The 18,706-nt window shown below is 40.4% G+C and overlaps 1 protein-coding gene and 1 pseudogene across 3 annotated transcripts in view; both read left to right on the forward strand.

The window, feature by feature from the left end:
* LOC143679718 (NBPF family member NBPF6-like protein) overlaps positions 1 to 18,706 on the forward strand; it is a 45,783-nt gene that overhangs the window by 10,842 nt on the left and 16,235 nt on the right. For 2 of the 3 annotated variants that reach the window (XM_077155943.1, XM_077155944.1), the window contains exons 3-5: positions 2,522 to 2,744; positions 4,053 to 4,155; positions 5,111 to 5,346. In XM_077155943.1, coding sequence (XP_077012058.1) covers positions 2,522 to 2,744; positions 4,053 to 4,155; positions 5,111 to 5,346 — 562 coding nt within the window. The remainder of the gene's footprint in view (positions 1 to 2,521; positions 2,745 to 4,052; positions 4,156 to 5,110; positions 5,347 to 18,706) is intronic. The other variant, XM_077155945.1, reaches the window with a different exon arrangement.
* LOC143678816 (putative acidic leucine-rich nuclear phosphoprotein 32 family member C) lies at positions 578 to 1,279 on the forward strand (annotated as a pseudogene).

The raw sequence follows: 18,706 nt of genomic DNA on the forward strand, positions 1-18,706 counted from the left end.
TGTTGTAATGTTTAAGGAAAACTTAAAACATTTTATGACAGTCTTTAAGACAATGAAAGATTTGGGGAAATCCTGAGTCTTTGATGTTTCCCATGTACTTACCTAGAAAGGCATAAAAAATGTGCTTAAATTATAGAAAGACGTAGGTCAGTGGTGTCAGCACCAGGATGCATGCCTGCTGAGAGTGGTTGCCGAGCGGGTGGAGCCTGCTGGTGATGACCTTCTTAACAGCCAGGTGGCCTCGTCTATCAGCATGGCCAGGGTACCAGAAGGCAGAGACGCCTAAGATTGCATGCCACACACACACGCATACACACACCTTCCAACTCTGTCATTGCAGCTCCAGATGGTGGCCTGGTGTGTTGGGCCCTACCTTTGGGACTCCTCTCGTGGGCTGTGACCTCGGCATCTTTGAACCTTATTTGTGTGATTAAGGACTCTTAAGGGTTGTCATTCCTAAAGTAGGTTACAGGGAGCAGAGCTGGTTGAGCCTTCAAAGTCCTAAAACGTTTGGCCACAAGGGCTTATTGACGGATGTTGCCAGTGCGGGAATCTCTGCAGAGTGAGTTAGCAGGAGATGGACATGGACAGATGGATTCGTTTAGAGGTGTGGAGCAGATGCCCTCAGATGTGAAAGACCTTGCCCTGGACAACTGTCAATCAAATGAAGGCAAAACCGAAGGCCTGTCAGATGAACTTGAAGAACTGGACTTCTTAAGTACAATCAACGTAGGCCTCACCTCAGTCACAAACTCACCAAAGTAAAATAAACTTAAGAAGGTGAATAAATAATAACCGAACTCAGGGGGCCTGGAAGTATTTGCAGAAAGTGTTTGAACCTCAAGCATCTAAATTTAAGTGGCAACAAAATTAAAGACTTCGGCACAATAGAACAAGAGAATACGTTAGAGAACTTGAGGAGCTTAAACCTCTTGTGAGGTTACCAACCCAGCTGGCTGCCAAGAAAACGGGTTCAAGCTCCTCCCACAACCCAGGAACCGTGGTGGCCACCGGCCGGAGGGGGAGAGGCCCTGACTTGGATGCTGAGGGCCATGGGGAGGGTCTGGCCTGTGGGAAGGAAGATGGGGGTGAGGAAGAGGATGACGAAGATGCTCAGGTACTGGAAGATGAGGAAGGTGAGGATGATGAGGAGGAAGGTGAGGAGGAGGACGTGAGTGGAGAAGAAAGTTGTAAGGACCGGGAAGTTGAGTACATACCTAGCGAGCATTTGTTCCTTACTCTCAAAGAGGATGGTTTTTTCCTGCAAAGGAGAAGCTAAGCCTACTTGTAATTATGCCTAAGAGTCACCCCCAGAGAACCTCTTTTGTTCCTCAGATGTGGCCTCTCTCTGAAAGCCAGGTCTGCAGGTGAGCTCACTGCAACCCCACATGGGACATGACTCCCAGGGGTGTAAATCCCCCTGGCAATGTAGGACAGGACTCCTGGGATGGGCCAGCACAGCATCATGGAAATGAGGGAGCCTACTTGACCAAAAGGAGGAAGAGAGAAATGAGACAAAATAAAGCCCAGTGGCTGAGAGATTTCAGATAGAGTTGCTCAGGCATTCCAGAGGTTATCCTTATGCATTGTATAGCTATCCCTTTTCAGTTTTTGGTGTATTGGAATAGCTAGAAAATACCTGACACTGTTAGGTTGCAATCCAGTACCTTTGCTTCTTGAAGATGACTGTATAACTACATAGCTTTTATAGAATGGCCATGTGATTGTGAAAAACTTGTGACAGACTCTCCTTTCATCCAGTGTGTGGACAGATGAGTAAGAAAATACAGACAATAAATAGACAAATAATGGGGGGGGGTGGGGATATGAGAAGTTTTGGGTGTTACTTTTTACTTTTATTTTTATTGTTTTGAGAGTAATGAAAATGTTCAAAAATCAATTGTGATGATGACTGCACACTATATGATGACACTGAACATTTGGTTACACACTTAGGGTGATTATATGGTATGTGAATCTAGCTCAGTAAAACTACATTAAAAATAGAGAGTTCTTCCACAGTACTTCTGTGCTTAGACTTAAGTGCAGGAGATGTTGCTGCACCTGGGTTTTTTTTCTCTCACACTCAAGCATGGAAGAACTAAAGCAAAATTGTATTTTCATACTTGGTGGAAATCTGAAATGACTGCAGCAGGTTTGCTTTCATGTCCCTCTTGTGGGCTGTAGAAGTGAGGCGTTACTGCTTAGCCCATGTAGAACATCTGTACCAGGTTCTTTCCCTCAGAAGAGCCATACTTTGAATTTTATGTGTTTGTCATCAATGAATTTCAATAAATCTTTTTATTCAAAAAACTAAGTTATGAGTCACATTTTCCTCCTGTAAACCTATTAAAATCCACTTTTTCATTTGAAAAAACTTGATTGAGATATAACTTACATACTTGAGAATTAATCCTTTTTAATTGCACAATTCAATGATTTTTAGTAAATTTACCGTATTCTACAAACCATGCTAAAATCCATGGACTTGGTTTTACTTTGTTGTTTGTCATTTGTTTAGGTTTCTTCCCCAGTCTCTGGGCCCACGTCTCCTGTCTTCAGCCGTACAGCAGTGCCTCCCAGCGGTTTCTCCTGTCTGAGAGCAAACATGAATGTCCCGGAAACCAACCAGTACTTGCGCTCCCAGCTGGCAACAAGCAGTCAGCAGTTCCGAGAACTCACAGAGAAATCCCACACATCCAAGGCCACAGTTTGCTGCCTGGCCGACCATTTGCAGATGCACAGTGAGTTTTATAGGGTCCCTATCGCCAGAGTGATTAATGACTGTCCCTGTCCCTCTGAGAAAGTAAAAGTTCTCCACGCTTTTTTCTTGTCTCCTCTTAATCAAAATGAATTTCATTCCCGTCATACTCATAGAAAGGCAGGAGTGACTATTTCACCTTCAATGTGTAGAAGATGGAAAAACTGAGGCCCAGAGGAGTAAAGCAATTTTCTCAAATTTGTGAGAGCATAAGAAGCCAGAGAGGCCAACATCCTGGTTCAGGCATGAAACTGCCTTTTCTTTTTCAAGAACGGGTCAGACTCTGCAAACCTATTCATCGCTGTTGCCATGAAGATCTCAGAATTTAGTTGCAACTTTTACTGGACACCCTTATGCCAGATGCACTGGGTCAAAAAAGGTCACAGTGCCATTCCTGCCTTAAAGAGTTGTTCCCTTCTGATGTCTGAAAGCGAGGAGGTCGACAGCAGATTCAGGGGAAGTCCTCATCCTGAGGCAGGGGCATTTTCCCACAGAAGTTCAAAGAAGCCGTTACTCATGCTCTGCTGAGATTGAGAGAATTGGCAGGAAAATGAGACCATCTGTTTATAACGCCTGTCCTATCTCTCCCTGATTATCAGCACTGCATACTGAGCCTCCAGGATCTGCGCTGTGAGATGCATGGCCAGTGCGAGAACCAGGAGAAGCAGAGACCTCCAGTCTCGGTAGCAGGCCAGGGTGGTAGAGGGGCTGGTCCTTCCCTCTCCAAGGGCAGTGTTCACATTTGGGAATTCCAAACCTGTTAGTAGGAGGGAAGGGCAGGTGGAAAAGTAAATAAGGAAAAATAGGGACCAAGGAGGATTCCTGTTGGCCGTTTGCTTTAAATTTCTACAATTATTTTTCAATAAATCATTCAGGGTAAATTTTTTTTAATCTAAATTCTTGCGATAAGGAAAAAGTAAAAATTAAAGCCTGTTTATCAGGAAGGAAGAGGACGTGTTTGGGGTCAGGTAACTAAGGTTTTTTGAGGCTGCACGTCTTGGTAAAGGGGCTGAGGACTTGGAATCAGACCTGAGGGGATATGAATCCTTGCTCTATCGCATTCCAGTTGAGTCCTATGGAGCAAATTCCTTCACTCTCCCTCCTTTCTGGAATGGGGAGTGACCAATGCCATGTAGTTGGGCTATTGAGAAATAAAGAGGCGGAAATTCCAGTTTAGCGCCTTGAACTGGGATTGCTTTTGGCCTCGGGGTGAACTTACTTCTCCCTTGAAGGCAGTGACCTCAGCGGCCTTCCAGCTTTCCACTGAGCAAGTGTGTTCATGTTTTCTTAGAATGTGAAAAGTACAAAGACCTCATGGAATCTGTGCTTGGAGAGAAGCCACGGTTTGAAGAGGGGGAGAAGGCAGAGAAGCCACGCGTAGCTGCAAGGCTCGGGTAAGGAAGGCTGTGTGGTGGGCAGGCTCTGGGGAAGTGCGTGAACTTGTGCTTGAAGTGGGGCAGCCGAGGCTGGTAGAGGTGAGCGGCAAATCTGCACCGGGCGGAAACCTACATGGCAGACACATAACTAGACAAAGGAACCAGGGGTATTGGGAAGTGGACGGAGGGCGGGTCACTGTGGTTCCCCCTTAAATAATACAGGAATAAAATGGAGAGGAATGCCCAGGTTGGAATACTAATGATGTGACTTCTAGCTGTGTGACCTTGGACAAGCTTACTCAGCTTTCCTCCTTGTCTCAGTTATCTCAGCTACTTCATCTGTAAAATTCAGATATTGACAGTACCTACCTCAGACGGTTCTGAGGATGAAATGCATGATTACAAGAAAAGTAGTTAGAACAGCCTCTGACGCATATGAAGCTCTCAAAAACTATTTTCTATAATTATTATACTTGCTCCTATTATTTTAGGGGTGGTAGTTGCCATTAATGGACTAATATTTTCTGTTACAAAAGTTAATTTTCCAGTTTTCCAAAGTGTCCTTTCCTGAAACAAATGTTCTTCTCCCCAGCTTTGACCTTTCCCCCCAGTATCACACTATGTAGTAGGGCCGTTGTCTTTTTTTTATTAGAGGAGTTGTGGGTTTACAGAACAACCATGAATACAGGAGCTCTTCTTTCAGCCACTAACATCTTGATATATATTACCTGGAAATGAACATTGGCTGAAGTGAGGAACTCAAGGAGCAACTTTCAAAACAAAGTTAGTAAAAAAAAACAACAAACAAACCGAATGCCATTTCCTCATTCCCTCTGCCAAGGGCAAGTCATAGAACCTGTGCAAGGATTCAGTTTAGGGAGTTCCTTGGGAATAATCTTGGAGATGACAAATATCCCATAACTTATCATTCATTTCATTCACTCTTGTATTTCATTCTTCTTTCCCACCTTAGAGAATATGATTTTCTAATTCAGGCTCAGGCCCGAGAACTGACCCACTTACGGCAGAGGATACAGGAAATAAGAGATATCTGTAACCTTTTCACCCAGCATGCAAGGAACACAGTCAAGTCCTTTGAGGTTCTCCTTAAAAGCACTAGCATTGCCTACCACCAGGGACAGAGATTCTGTGAGCAACTGGTCCAAGGAAGCCAACTGGCAGACAGCCTAGCCAGCAAACTCACCACAGGTAAAAACTGAGAGTTTTATCCTGAATAGATGTTGAATTTTGTCAAATGCTTCTTCTCAATGTATTGAGATGGTATGTTTTATATTATGTTGAATAATTTTAGAATGTTATCCAGACATTTTGAGTATTATGCTGAAAGACTCTGAGTCCTGTTAAAATTCTCTGGAAATTAATTATTCATTTATTAGCAGGTGATTAGCCCCATTAGTTCAGATGGCCAGATTTGTCTCACCTTCCATGGGCAGTAGTTCTGCCGTCAGTTCAATGCCTTTTGTGTGTTATTGGGGCCAGTTGGGTGACTATGTCACTCTGAATTAGTCTGGGGCTTGGGGGATGGTGTGGAAGGCAGTCAGCTCTGCAAGGGTCCGCACTCCCTTGGGTGTAGTCTACACGTATTCAGCTGGGGATGAACCCTGGGAATCTTTTCAGTTCATAGACAGAACTCCAGCTCTTCTCTCTGTGATTCTCCCCTAGTTTTCAGTTCCCAGAGGCTCTTCGTCCAAGACCCTCTGTTCGGAAGGATTTGGTTCTCTCTGAGATTTATCCTTTTTCATTGTGGTGCCCTTTTGTGTGACTACGGCCACTTTATGAACGTACAGGCAAGAACACTGAGAACGCAAAAAACAGGAGGAGTTTCCCTAACAGTTTTTGATTAGCCAGGTCCCTTTTCCTGCTTCCTATGACCAGATCATGGATTTTCTCTTGTGATTTAGGTCCCGGCTCCACTGCCTCATCCATACAATTCTGGGTATAGTTTCTGGAAAGAGAAGAAAAAAGAAAAAAAAAGGGGAAGATTTTCTTTTCATTCCTCAGCATACTAAGTGGTCACTTTCCCCAAATTTTTGGTTAGAAAGAGTTGTTTTGCCTTGAAATTTTTGCTGACAGCCACTGGATCAAAAACAGGAAACAAAGGAGGGAGAGACACAAAATTCATCACTCTTTTAGATTGTCATTTAAATTTTGACTGTTTTCCTTAAATATAAGGAAAAATATATATGCTATTGTTTACCTCAGAGCAGTCAGATGAATGTTTTTTGTCTTTTTTCTAATTCTTTCCAGAGTTCTTAGCATTGGTGAGGGAGAGATGGAGCATAGCTGGCCACTTTGTCCTGGTGAACATGACTAGAAATCACCCCCCCCTTTTTTTTTACTGTGGTAACATAAATTTTTCCCATATTTGATATATTTTTTGGTATACAATTTAGTGAGGTTAACAATTCAGTGGGATTAAGTATATTCACAATATTAACCTGCCATCACCACCACCTTACCACAAGTTTTTCATCACCCTAAACAAAAACTCTGTACCCATTAAGCAGCAACTCCCCATTCGTCCCGTCCCTCTGCCCCTGGTCACTTCTAATCTACTCTCTGTAGATTAAATATTTCATGTAAGTAGAATCAGTCAATATTTGTGTTTTGGTGTCTAGTTTATTTCACTCAACATAATGTTTTCAAGTTTAACTCATGTGGTTGCATGTGTCAGAACATTCTTTTTTATTTATTTATTCCTTTATTTATTATGGCTAATATCCATTTTACGTATGTACCACATTTTGTTTACCCATTTATCTGTTGATGAATACTTGGATTGTTTCCACCTTTTTGCTGCCATAAATCACGCTGCTCTGAACATTCTTGCTGATACTTATTATTTATTTCAGTTTGCTAAAGCTGCCAGAATGCAACACACCAGAGTTGGATTGGATTTTTTTTTTTTTTTTTTTGGCATGGGCAGACACTGGGAAATATATGGATTGGCTTTTAATAAGGAGGTTTATTTAGTTAAAATTTATAGTTCTTCGGAGGAAAACTGTCTAGTCTTAAGCTGAGATTCTCTGTTACATGGTATGGCACACAGCGATGTCTGCTGGCCTCCTCACCTGGCCTCTGGGTTCCAACGGCCTTCCCCAGGGTGATTCCTTTCTGCGTCCCCAAACATCTGGGCTGAGCTGTGAGTGCTGAGATGAGGTGTGCTGAGCTGTTGCGCTCTCTTCTGACCTCTCTCTTTTTAAGCCTCCAGCCCAATTAAATTAAACCTCACTCACTGTGGAAGGCACTCCCATTAGTGGACTGCAAAGGTAATCAGCCATGGGTGAATTTCACATACTGATGATTTAAGTCCACAGAAATAGAACCATGGGGCATCATCACCTGGCAGGTTGACACCTGAACCTAACTACCACGTTTCTTTCTTTCTTTTTTCTTTTTAGTAATAGCTATCCTAGTGTGTATGAAGTATCTCAATGTGGTTTTCTTTGCATTTCACTAATGACTAATGTTGTTGAGCATCTTTTCAATAGCTAATTGGCCATTTGTATACCTTCTTTTCACCATCATTTTTGAAGGGTATTTTCACTGGGTATAGAATTTTAGGTTGACAGATTTTTGTAAAAGTACTTTAAATGAGTTATTCCAGTGTCTTCTGGCTTATGTTATTTCCAACAAGGAGTCTGCATTCATTTCTATTTTGGTTCTCCTGTATGTAATATTTTTATTTTCTCTGGCTGCTTTTGAAACTTTCTATTCAACAATGGTTTTAACCAATTTGATTACCTTTGTGTAGTTTTCTTCATACTTGATTTATATATTATTTCACTTCCTTAAAGTTCTTCCATCTGCAAGTTTTCGGTTTTCATAAAAAAATGCATATGCATTTTTTCTCTTCTTTCCTCTCTAATCTCTCCTTCAAGGACACTGATGACATTCTTATCAGGATGTTTGAAGTTTCTCACAGCCACATGATATTCTATTCATTGTTTTTTTTAATTAGAAGTTGTAGTGCTACAGAAACATCATGGCAAAAGTGCAGAGTTCCCATGTACCCTCCTCATGCATGCAATTTTCTCTATCATTAGCACTTTATATGAATGTGGTAACATTGTTACAATTGATGAAGTAGTATCATTATAATTACACTATTAACTATAGTCCATAGTTTATGTTAGGGTCTACCATTTGTGTTGTACAATTCTGTGCTTTTATAAATTTTTATTCTAGTAACATATTTTCAACCCAAAATTTCCCCTTTTGACCACATTCAAATATATGTCAGTGGTGTTAATTACATCTCTGATATTGTGATACCACCACCATCCATTAGCAAAACGTCTCCATCATCCCTACCAGAAACTGTACCAATAGAACATTACTCTCCATTCTGTAATCCCTCCCCAGACTGTATTCTAGTTTCAAACTCTATATAATGCATATCAATGAGTTCATAAAATGTTTGTCTTTTGTGTCTGGCTGATTTCACTCCACATGATGTCTTTCAAGGTTCATCAATCTTGTAGCATGTTTAGAAACTTCATTCCTTTTTACAGCTGAATAATATTCCATTATATGTGAAGACTACATTTTGTTTATTCAGTCATTGTCTGATGGACACTTGGGTTGTTTCCATCTTTTTTGCAGTGGTGAATAATGCTGCTATGAACACTGGTGCACAAATATCTGTTGGAGTCCCTGCTTTCAATTCTTTTGGATATATTCCTGGGAGGGAGATTGCTGCATCATATGGTAATTCTATACTTAGCATTCTGAAGGACACTAAACTGTTTTCCATCACACATGCACCATTTTACATTCCTACCAACAATTAACATGTGTTCCTATTTCTCTGCATCCTCTCCAACACATGATATTTTGTTTTGTTTTGTTTTTATAGTACCCATTCTACTGGGTGTGAAATGTTACCCTGTGGTTTTGCTTTGCATTTCCTTACTAGCTAATGAGGTTGAGTATCCTTTCCTGTGCTTAGGGACAACTTAAGTATATTCTTTGGGGAAATAGCTATTTAAGTCTTTTGCCCCTTTTATGTTGACTTGTAGGATTTTTTTTGTATATACTTGATCGTATATACCTTATCACATATATGCTTACCAAATCTTCTCTTTCATTGAGTTGGCCACCTTGTCATCCTTTGACTAAGTCCTTTGAAGCACGGAAGTGTTCCGTCTTGAGGATATCCCATTTATCTCTGTTTCCTGTCATTATTTGTGGTTTGGGTGTAAGGTCTAAGAAGCTACCTCCTATCACTAAGTCTTGAAGATGTTTCCCTGTATTTTTTTCTAATGGTCTCTGGTACTGGCTCTTACATTTAGGTCTTTGATTCACTTTGAGTTAATTTTTGTGCAGGGTGTAAGGTAGGCGTTTTCTTTCACTCCTTTGTGTTTGGATATCCATTTCTCCCAGTATCATTTATTGAAGAGACTATTCTGCCCCAGTTCAGTGGACTTGGGGGCCTTGTCAAAAATCAAATGACCATAGATCTGAGGATCTATTTTTAGAACTCTCAATTCAATTCCATTGATTAATATGTCTACCTTTGTGCCAGTACCATTCTGTTTTGACCACTGAGTCTTTATAATAAACTTCAAAGCCAGGAGGTTGTAAAAGATCCCAATTCATCCTTTTCTAATGATATTTCTGGGTATTTGAGACCCCTTTCTTTTCCAAATGAATTTGATAACTGGGCTTTTCCAATTTTGCAAAGTAGGTTGTTGGAATTTTGATTGGTATTGCATTGAATCTGTAGATCAATTTGGGTAGAATTGATATCTTATAGACATTTAGCTTTCCTATCCATAAACACAGAATGTCTTTTCACCTGTTTAGGTCTTCTTTGATTTCTTTAACAATCTTTTGTAGTTTCCAGAGTACAGGTTTTTTTACATTCTTGTTTAAGTTTATTCCTAGGTACTTGATTCTTTTAGTTGCTATTGTGTAAGAAGGAATTTTTTCTTAACTGCCCCCTCGGTTAGCTCATTCCTAGTGCATAGAAACACTACTGATTTTTGCACATTGATCTTGTATCTCATCACTTTGTTGAACTTGGTTATTAGCTCAAGTAGCTTTGTCATAGATTTCTTAGGATTTTCTGAATATAGGATCATGTCATCTGCTAATAATGGAGTTTTCCTTCTTGCTTTCCAATTTGAATGCCTTTTATTTCTTTTTCTTTCCTTATTGGTCTCACTAGAACCTGAAGTACAATGTTGAAGAACAGTGGTGACAGGGGGCATCCTTATCTCCTTCATCTCATAGGGAAGGCTTTCAGTCTCTCTCCTTTGAGTGCCATGTTGGCTGTGGGTTTTTCATATATGCCTTATTTCATATTGAGGAAATTTCCTTCACTTCCTATCTTTTGAAGTGTTTTTATCAAGAAAAGATGCTGAATTTTGTCAAATGCCTTTTCAGCGTCCATCGAGATGATCATGTGATTTTTCCCTTTTGATTTCTTTTTAAAAAAATTTATTAATTAAAAAAATTGACAAATGAAATAAAAATTAACATAGATAATCAGTAATTCACAATATCATCACTTAGTTGCATATTCATCATTTCTTAGAACATTTTTATCCATTCAGAAAAAGAAATAAAAAGACAACAGGAAAAGAAATAAAACGAAAACAGAAAAAAAATTATACCTACCATACCCCTTACCCCTCACTTTCACTGATTACTAGCATTTCAAACTAAATTTATTTTAACATTTGTTCCCCCTATTATTTACTTTTATTCCATATATTCTACTCGTCTGTTGACAAGATAGACAAAAGGATCATCAGGCACAAGGATTTCACAATCACACAGTCACATTGTGAAAGCTATATCATTATTCAATCATCCTCAAGAAACATAGTTACTGGAACACAGCTATACATTTTCAGGCACTTCCCTCTAGCCTCTCCCTTACATCTTGAATAACAAGATGATATCTACTCAATGCGTAAGAATAACCTCCAGGATAACCTCTGGACTCTGTTTGGAATCTCTCAGGCATTGACACTTTGTGTCATTTCACTCTTCCCCCTTTTGGTCGAGAAGGTTTTCTCAATCCCTTGATACTGAGTCTCAGCTCAGTCTAGGATTTATGTCCCACGTTGCCAGGAAGGTCTACACCCCTGGGAGTCATGTCCCATCTAGACAGGGGGAGGGTGGTGAGTTTGCTTGTTGTGTTGGCTGGAGAGAGAGGCCACATCTGAGCAAAAGAGGCTCTCTTGGGGGTGACTGTTAGGCATAAATTTTAAGTAGACTTGACCTATCCTTTGTGGGGTTAAGTTTCATATGAACAAACCCCAAGACTGGAGGCTCAGCCTATAGCTTTGGTTGTCCGCACTGCTTGTGAGAATATCAAGAATTCAACTTGGGGAAGTTGAATTTCTCCCCATTCTCACCATTCCCCGAAGGGGGCTTTGCAAATACTTTTCCACTCACTGATCAAATCACTCTGGGATTCATCGGGGCATCACTCTGGACAAACCAACAAAATCTCATGTCCTACCTGAGATTCCAAGTACTTATGGTATTCAATCAAACTATCTACATAAGTTATATTAGGAAATGCACTAGTCAAAATATAAATTTTGTACCAAATAAACATTTTTTGCTTTAGTCTCACACCTAAGGTACATTTTAAAATATTAATTACCATCTATTTTCAGCACCCTGCAGTAATGACATTCCTTTGTTCTTCCTCATGCAAAAACATTTTTAAAATTTGTACATTTAGTCTCTATTATTATACACTCTAGGCATTCCTAGATTATACCATCTCAATACTTAACATCTATCTTTCTTTCTGATTTCATTTATGCCCCCGGCCCTCCTCCCTCTATCATTCCCCTTTTGATTTCTTAATGTGTTGTATTACATTAATGGTTTTCTTGTGTTGAACCACCCTTGCATGCCTGGAATAAGCCCCACTTGGTTGTGATGTATAATTATTTTGATGTGCTATTGTATTTCATTTGCAAGTATTTTTTGAGAATTTTTGCATCTAATTCATTAGGGAGATTGGTCTGTAGTTTTCCCTTCTTGTGGTAAGTATCTTTATTAGGTTTTGGTAATAGAGTGATATAACTTCATAGAACGAGTTAGGTAGTGCTACTTTTTCTTCTAATTTTTGGAATAGTTTGAGCAGAAATAGTGCTAATTCTTCTTGGGATGTTTGATAAAATCCTCCTGTGAAGCTCTCTGGCCCTGGGCTTTTCTTCATAGGTAGGCTTTTGATAACCGAGTGAATCTCTTTTTTTGTGATTGATTTGTTGAGGTCTTCTACTTATTCTTGAGTCAGGACCGGATGTTTATGTGTGCTGGTTGGAGACTGTTATGTACCCCAGAAAAGCCAAGTTCTTCTGATCCCATCTAGTGGGAGCAGACCTATTTTTGGATGGACCTTTTGATTAAGCTGTTTCCATGGAGATGTGACCCTGCCCGTTCAAGGTGGACCTCAACGTGCTTACTGGTGTCCTTCGGGAAGGAGATATTTTGGAGAAAAGCACAGATGCTTGAAGAAAGAAAACACTCCAGCAGAAGCCAGAAGGGCCCACACAGGTTAAGAGAGCCATTTTGTAAACCTCCCAGGAGAGAAGGGCCAGCAGGCATCACCATTTGCCTTTCCATGTGACGGAGGAACCTGGACACAACTAGCTTTTCTTCAGTGAACGTATTTCCTTGTTGATACCTTAAATTGGACCTTTCCTTGGCCTTAGAATTTAACTTGTGACTTAATAAAACCCCTTTTTAAAATCCAATTCATTTCTGGTATATTGCATTCCAGCAGCTTCAGCAAACTGAAGCTGTGTTTCTAGGAAATTGTCCATTTCATCTAAATCATCTAGTTTGTTGGCATACAGTTGCACATATGATCTTTCTTGTTTCTTTGGGATCCATGGTTATGATACCCCTCTCATTTCTGATTTTATTTATTTGCATCTTCTCTCTTTTTGACTTCATCAGTCTAGCTAAGGGTTTGTCAATCTTGCAGATCTTTTCAAAGAACCAACTTTTGGTTTTGTTCATTCTCTGTATTTTTTTTAATACAGTCCATTTATTTCTACTTTCATCTTCGTAGGCTTTTTTTCTACTTGCTTTGGGATGAATTTGCTGCACTTTCTCTCGTTTCTTCAGTTGGCAGACCTATTGTTTAGGGTGGTAAACTGACTGAATTGTTTCCATGGAGAAGTGACACACTCAATTGTAGGTGTGGGCTTTTGATTAGATGGAGTTGTGGGTTTTGATTAGTTTACTAGAGGCCTTTAAAAGGGCAAACAATTTGGAGAAATTTCAGATGTAGTTGCTGGAAGAACAATTGCTTCAAAGCTGACAAAGACGTGGATGTTTGGAGGTGCTGGAAGTGCTGACAGAGAGAGCACACTCCTAGACATGGGCCGAGCCCAGCAGGCGTCACCACGGTTCTTTCCATGAGATGCTCAGCAAGCCAGAACCCGGAGCCGTGTCCCAGGGGAACTGAGGAAAGGCCCACGGGTGCTTCGAGAGGAAACCGCTGGCATCAGATGCTGGGAGCAATGAAAGCAGGAACAGTGACAAGCAGATGCCAACCATGTGCTCCCTATGTGACAGACATTAGCCTTTCTTGGGTCAGCGTATCTTTTCCTGTATGTCTTAGTTTGGACATTTTTCTGGCCTTAGATCTATAAACTTGTAATATAACAAATTCTCTTTATAGAACCTATTCCATTTCTAGTGTATTGCATTCCAGCAGCTTTAGCAAACCCAAACAAACCTGTTCAGTCACCAGAAGTACACGGTTGACAAAAACGCAGCCACTTCACTTGGCATCTCCAGCACCTTTGACTCACTGTGCCTGGCCTTTTCGGCATCTCCATTTTCCGCAGGGTTTTTATCACCCTTGTCAGCATCAGCTTTCACCTTTTCGCTCTTGGGCACCTTCTCTTCCTTCTTTGCAGGGACCTTCTTAGGCTTGGGCTCTGGCTTTGGAGGAGCAGGTGTGGCAGATAAATTTGAAGATCTTCTCTGTGGTTTGTCTTTTGCCTTGACTTTATCTCCTTCAGCATCCCGTCCAGCTTTTCTCTTGAGCATGGTGGCAGTGGCAGTGGGACTGTAGGCGCTGGACATGCGGATGCAGTGGCGGACAGGCTTTAGCCAGTCTGGGGGTCGTCTCACCCTTTCACACTCTCTCCCTCACTTTCAAAGGACAGCTTTGCTGGATAAAGAATTCTTGGCTGGCATTTTTTTCTCTTTCTAAATCTTAAGTATACCATACCATGGCCTTCTCACCTCCATGGTGCCCAGTGAATAGTTAGCTCTTATTCTTACATGGCTTCCCTTGTGTGTGGTGAGTCACTTTTCTCTTGTGGCTCGCAGGACTCCCTCCTCTGCTTCAGCATTTGGTAGATTGATTAATATGTGTCCTGGAGTGGGTCAATTTGGATTTATTCTATTTGGAGCTCATTGGGCTCCTTTGATTTGCATATTTATGTCTTTTATAGGAGCTGGGAAGTTTTACCTAATTATCTCCTCAAATAATTTTCCTAGCTCTTTACTCTTTTCTTCTCCTGGAAAACCAATGATTCTTACATTTGAGTTGTCCATCATTTCCCTAAGATTCAATTCAAATTTTTCTGTCTTTTTTACCATTTATTATTTTGTGCATTTAAATTCTGTTCTGTTCTCGAGTTCACTTATTCTTTCTTCTGCCTCCTCTCATCTGCTGTTATGTGTCTCTAGTATATCTTTAATTAGGTCTATAATGTCTCTCATTTCCATAAGATCTGCTATTTTCAATTTATTCTTTCACATTCATCTTTATGCTCTTATAGTGTCATCTTGATATCCTTTATCTCTTTAGCCTACTCGTTGAAGTCATTTAGGAGATTTGTTTGAACCTCTTTGATTAGTTGTTCCAAATTTTGTGCATTCTCTAGCTCTTTAATTTGATCATTTGGCTTGGCCATGTCTCCTTCCTCTTTCCTATAGTTTGTGTTGTTGGTTTCTTGGCATTTGATTATCTTGATAAGGTTATTTTGCAAGTTGGTTTCCCTCATGTATTTAAGGTTATGTTTTTCCTTGGTTTTGCACTGAAGGGATCCTTTGGAACTTGGGCTGTCAGTAATTCCAAGCCATACCAAGGCCAGGCCCTAACTCAGTGGGAGCAGCCCTGTTCAGAAGTCTTGTGAGGGCAGAGAAGCAGCTTACCAGTCTGTACTTTTCCAGTTTTCCCAGTGTTACCCTTGGGCCACCTTTTCCTTATAAACCCACCTATGGGCAGGGTTCAGATCAGGTAAAAGTCCAATAAAGGCTGCAGACCCTAGGCACGCTGGAAGCAGCCAGCTCTGGGGCAGGGGATGGGCACTGCGTACCTGGCAGACACTCCAGCTTGTAGGTGCCAAGAGTCTCCCACACTCCTGTGTGGGAAAGACTCTGGGCTGTGGGGCTGGGAGATTTGACTTCACCAGTGAGCAGCTGACACAGAAATGTTTTGCTTTTCATCAGCCAACAAGACTCCCTCAGGGGTGGGGGAAGGGTGCTTGGCACTGCAATGAAGTTGCCTGGCCCCTGCCTCTCTACTCAGTGGGTGCCCTGAGCCCCTGCATTTAAAGGATGGAGGCAATGGGACCCAGAGTGTCTCTTTCCCTAGCCAATTGTCTGACTTTCTCTTCTCTGCACTCCCCTCTTTTCCCAGACTCCCCCAAGTCCAGGCACTTGGAGTGGCCTGCCTCAAGAATGGGTGGTAGGCACTAAGCACGGCAGCAGGGTCTCTGTGTGTGGTTAGAATGAGTCTACTGGCTCCTGTGTTCCCACACAGGAACGCTTGGCTGTGGGTCTGAAAGGATTGCCTCCCCCACCTCTCTGAAGCAGAGATGTACCACTTTTAGGCTGCCTGATCAGGCCATTGTGTGGCAGCAGACCTTAAGGATTATTGTGATTGAGTGCACTCACCCCACTTTCTCAGTCCTGGTTTCTCTGCTTTTCCAACTGCTGCTTTTCCAGCAGTTTCTCTGCTGCTTTAATTGCTTTTTTACTCTTCTCTAGCTGTTTCATGGTGGAGGAATAAGTTCTGCCAGCCTATTCTGCCATCTTTCTGAAAGTCCAGTTACTGTATCTGAGTAATAACTTTTAAAATTGGGCAATGTGAGTACTCCAACTTATTTCTTCAATGTAGTTTTGGCTATTGTGGCCCTTTACCCATCTGTTTTAGTTTGCTAAAGCTGCTAGAATGAAATATATCAGAAATGGAATGGCTTTTATAAAGGGAATTTATTATGTTATTAGTTTACAGTTCTAAGGTCAGAAAAATGTCCAAACTAAGGCATGCAGAAAAAATACCTTGACTCAAGAAAGGCTGATGTCTGTCACGTGGGAAGGCACATGGCTGGCATCTGCTGTTCCTTGTTCCTGGTTCTGTTGCTTCCAGCTTCTGACTCTCTAAGCATCTGTGGCCTTCACTTAGCTCCTCTGAGACACAACTCTGGGTTCTGGCTTGCTTAGCATCTCATGGGAAGGGACATGGTGACGTCTGCTGGGCTCTGCCCATGTCGAGGCATCTGCTTTCTCTGTTGGCATTCCAAGCATCTCCAAACATCCATGTCTCTGTCAGTTTTGAAGCAACTGCTCTCCAAGTGTCTGCATTTGAAGTTTCTGCAAAATGTCTGCCCTTTTAAAAGGCTCTAATAAACTAATCAAGCCCGCCTTGAATGGGTGGAGTCACATCACCTAATCAAAAGGCCACACCCAAATTGGGTGTGTCACATCTCCGTGAAAGTAACCTAGCCAAAAAGTCACACCCACAACTGGGTGTGTCACATTTCCATGGAAACAATCTAATCAAAGTTTCCCACCCTGAACAATAGGTCTGTCCCCACAAGATAGCACCAGGATTAAAACATGGCTTTGTTCTTAGGGTGCATAATAGTTTTAAACTGGCACACCATCCATTTAAATTTGATGATCGATGTTTTCACTTCTTCCAAGAAGGTTGTTGGAATTTTGATTAGGATTTTATTGCCTTTATAAATCACTCTCAGTAGAACTAACATCTTAACAATATTTATTCTTCCAATCCATGAACGTGGAATTTCCTTCCAACTATTTAATTCCTCTTTGATTTCTTTCAGCTGTTGTTTTGTAGTTTTCCTTGTACAAGTCCTTTACATCCTCAGTTAAATTTATTCTTAGATATTTGACTCTGTTATTTGCTATTACAGATGGGATTGTTTTCTTGATTTCCTCTTGGATTTTTAATTAATTTTGTATAGAAATGCTACTGATTTTTGCATTTTGATTTTGTACCCTGCCAGTTTGCTGAATTCATTTATTAGTTCTAACAGATTTGCTGTGGATTTTTCAGGATTTTTAATGTATTGGATTGTATCATTTGCATAAATAGAAATATTTACTTCTTCCTTTTCAATTTGGATAATTTTTATTTCTTTTTCTTGCCCAACTACTCTGGCTAGAACTTCCAGTACAATGTGGTGACAGTAGCCATCCTTGTCTTGATCTTGTACAAATATTTAACTGTATTTGTTCTTGATATTCTCAGTCTTTCACCATTGAGTATGATGTTAGCTATTGGTTTTTCATACGTACCTTCAATTACGTTGAGAAGCTTTCATCTATTCCTAGTTTTCTAAGTAGCAGTGCTGGACTTATCAAATGCCTTTTCTGTGTCAATTGAAATGATCATGTGCTTTTTTTCATTTGTTCTTTTAAGATGGCATATTACATTAATTGATGTCCATATGTTCAACCCCCCCCCCCATACATGGGATAAAATTCGCTTGATCACAGTGTCTAATTATTTCAATGTGCTGTTAGATTCTTTTTTCTAGTTTTTTTGCTGAGGATATTGGCATTTATTTTCATAAAATAAATTGGCTTGCAATTTTCTCTTTTTGTGATATCTTTATCTGGCTTTCTTGTAAAAGTGATGCTGACCTCATAGAATGAGTTAAGAAGTGTCCTTTCTCATCATTGTTTTTTAAAACATTTTTAATTGTGAAATGTAACATATTTACATATATATATATATATACATACGTATTATTAACAATGATTTTCAAAGTGCATTTTAACAAGTAGTTAAAGAAAAGATTTCAAAGTTTGGTATGGGTTACCATTCCAGATTTTCAGGTTTTTCCTCCTAGGTGCTTCCAAAACAGTGGAAGCTAAAAGAAATGAACTAAAATCAGAAATGAAAAGGGACCTTACTACCAACCAAACAGAAATAAAAAGGACTCTAATAGAATACTATGAACTGCATGCCAAACAAATTAGATGACCTGGATGAAATGGACACATTCTTAGCAACCACCTACACTGACTCAAAGAAGTAGAAGATTTCAACTGACCAATAACAAGAAATTAATCAGGAAACAGAAACCTCCAAACAAGTTAAAGGCCAGAATCACATGTCTTCATTGGCAAATTTTATTAAATTTTGCAAGAAAAATTAACAGCAATCCACTCAGATTCTTCCAAATAATTGAGAATTGATCTACAGATTCAATACAATCCCAAACAAAATTCCAGTAGCCTACTTTGCAGAATTGGAAAAGCCAGTCATAAAATTTACATGGAAGAGTAAGGG

The sequence above is a fragment of the Tamandua tetradactyla genome, chromosome 4 (genome assembly GCF_023851605.1).
Source record: "Tamandua tetradactyla isolate mTamTet1 chromosome 4, mTamTet1.pri, whole genome shotgun sequence".
NCBI lineage: Eukaryota > Metazoa > Chordata > Mammalia > Pilosa > Myrmecophagidae > Tamandua > Tamandua tetradactyla.